This window comes from Arachis ipaensis, chromosome B04, assembly GCF_000816755.2.
Source record: "Arachis ipaensis cultivar K30076 chromosome B04, Araip1.1, whole genome shotgun sequence".
Classification (NCBI taxonomy): Eukaryota; Viridiplantae; Streptophyta; class Magnoliopsida; order Fabales; family Fabaceae; genus Arachis; species Arachis ipaensis.
In genome coordinates this window covers 20449367-20450915 of record NC_029788.2, presented here as the reverse complement: position 1 = coordinate 20450915, position 1549 = coordinate 20449367, and the positions used below count along the sequence as shown (strand labels likewise).

General features: G+C 39.7%; 1 protein-coding gene across 1 annotated transcript in view; it reads right to left on the bottom strand.

The window, feature by feature from the left end:
- The window catches only part of LOC107639094 (isoflavone 3'-hydroxylase), a 2915-nt gene extending 1590 nt beyond the window's left edge, over window positions 1–1325 (bottom strand). Inside the window, exons 1-2 of the mRNA XM_016342512.2 lie at window positions 768–1325; window positions 139–576 (exon numbers count right to left, since the gene is read on the bottom strand). Of these exons, the coding sequence (XP_016197998.1) occupies window positions 139–576; window positions 768–1310 (981 nt within the window). The 5' untranslated portion in view covers window positions 1311–1325. The remainder of the gene's footprint in view (window positions 1–138; window positions 577–767) is intronic.

Below are 1549 nucleotides of genomic sequence, written 5' to 3'. Positions count from 1 at the left end.
TTAACTTTCGTAGTTTCGTATAAAAACAATTATATACAAATAACTACCATGAATAAATTGGGTTAAATTGTTATTTGACGATCTTTGTACCGACACAACTTTAGTGAGTAAATTACCTAAAGATAGAGTTGTAAATACCTGAATAAGGCCCTTAATCATGAGATCAGAGTAATACTCGGGCTGTGTCTCTTGAAGCTTCAAGAGATGAAAAATCATGGTGTCGCTGTCGGCGTTGCTGCCGGCGGCAACGCGGTGCTCTTGGATGAGGCCTTGCAAGAAGGAATCGGCTCTCTTGGCGATATTCTTGAGCCTCTTCTCCAAGTGGTCGAAATCGAAGAACTTGGCCAACGGCATGAAGTCGCCTTTGTTGCTTGCTCCCAGCAACGACAGAATTTCCGTTATGATTTCCCGGAATTGCTTCGCCTCCTCCACGTCATTCATTTCCACATCGTCGCCGTAGTACCTCTTACCGGAGATCATCCTCATCATTCCGTTGAATGTCATTTCTGTTAGTCTTGACCTTAGTTCAACCTTCACGAATTCACCATTACGTGTGTCCTTCCATAGTTTCTCGATCTGTTAAATTAAACAAAAGTTTACCTATTATATTATTTGGAATCCAAAAAATTATATAATCTAAAAAAAACACTAAATATATGGATTATGTATGGATTAATTTATTTTTAATTTATATTTTATATTTTAATATATATTTTATTTTAGTTCACATTTAGTATAGTTGATAAAAAAAATTAGGAGTAACTTACCAGTCTCTTAGTCTCGTCCTTTCGGACATCGAGGAAGGAGTTGAGGCGGTGGCTGGAGAGGACATCGACGGTGGTAATGCGGCGGAGGTTGCGCCAGTGATCACCATACGAGGCAGAACCCAATGTAGTGTAGTTATAAAATATGTACTTTCCGGTAAGAAAGCGGGGACGGTTGGCCAAGACGACATCGTTCTTGGTGAAACATTCATGCGCCAAGGACGGCGAGGACACAACCACCACGAGGCGGTTGCCAAACCAAAGTGACATGATGTCGCCATAGGAGGCGGCGAGGCCAGCGAAGATGCGGTGGACCGGTGGCTTCAGGTAGTGAAGGTTTCCGAGGAAGGGAAGAGTTGGCGGCCCTGGCGGAAGGTTCTTGAACCTTCTAGATTGGAACCGGAAAAAGAGTTTGAGAGTGATGATGAAGGAAAGTGTAAGAAGTAAGTAGTAGTAAATGGAGGTTGCCATTTTTAGTGATACTGAAACTCTGCTTTTTGTTTGTGTGTGACTGTGTGTGTTGTATTGTGAGTTTAGGACAAGCATTTATAGTTTGTTTTGTGGGAGTAGCATCTTTATTAATCCCATTTTTTTCCCTTTAAATTGATATGGTGATTATTGTTTGTTAGCACTTGCATAGTTGGTTTTGGCTGAACAAACAATTTTTTTTTTTTTTTAACTAACAATCCATCAGAGTAATAATGGATGGATGCAAAAATTGAGAGAAAAAAAATGTAATATTAGAATCATATTAGGCTGAAGTTAAAATCCATCATTAAAATCAA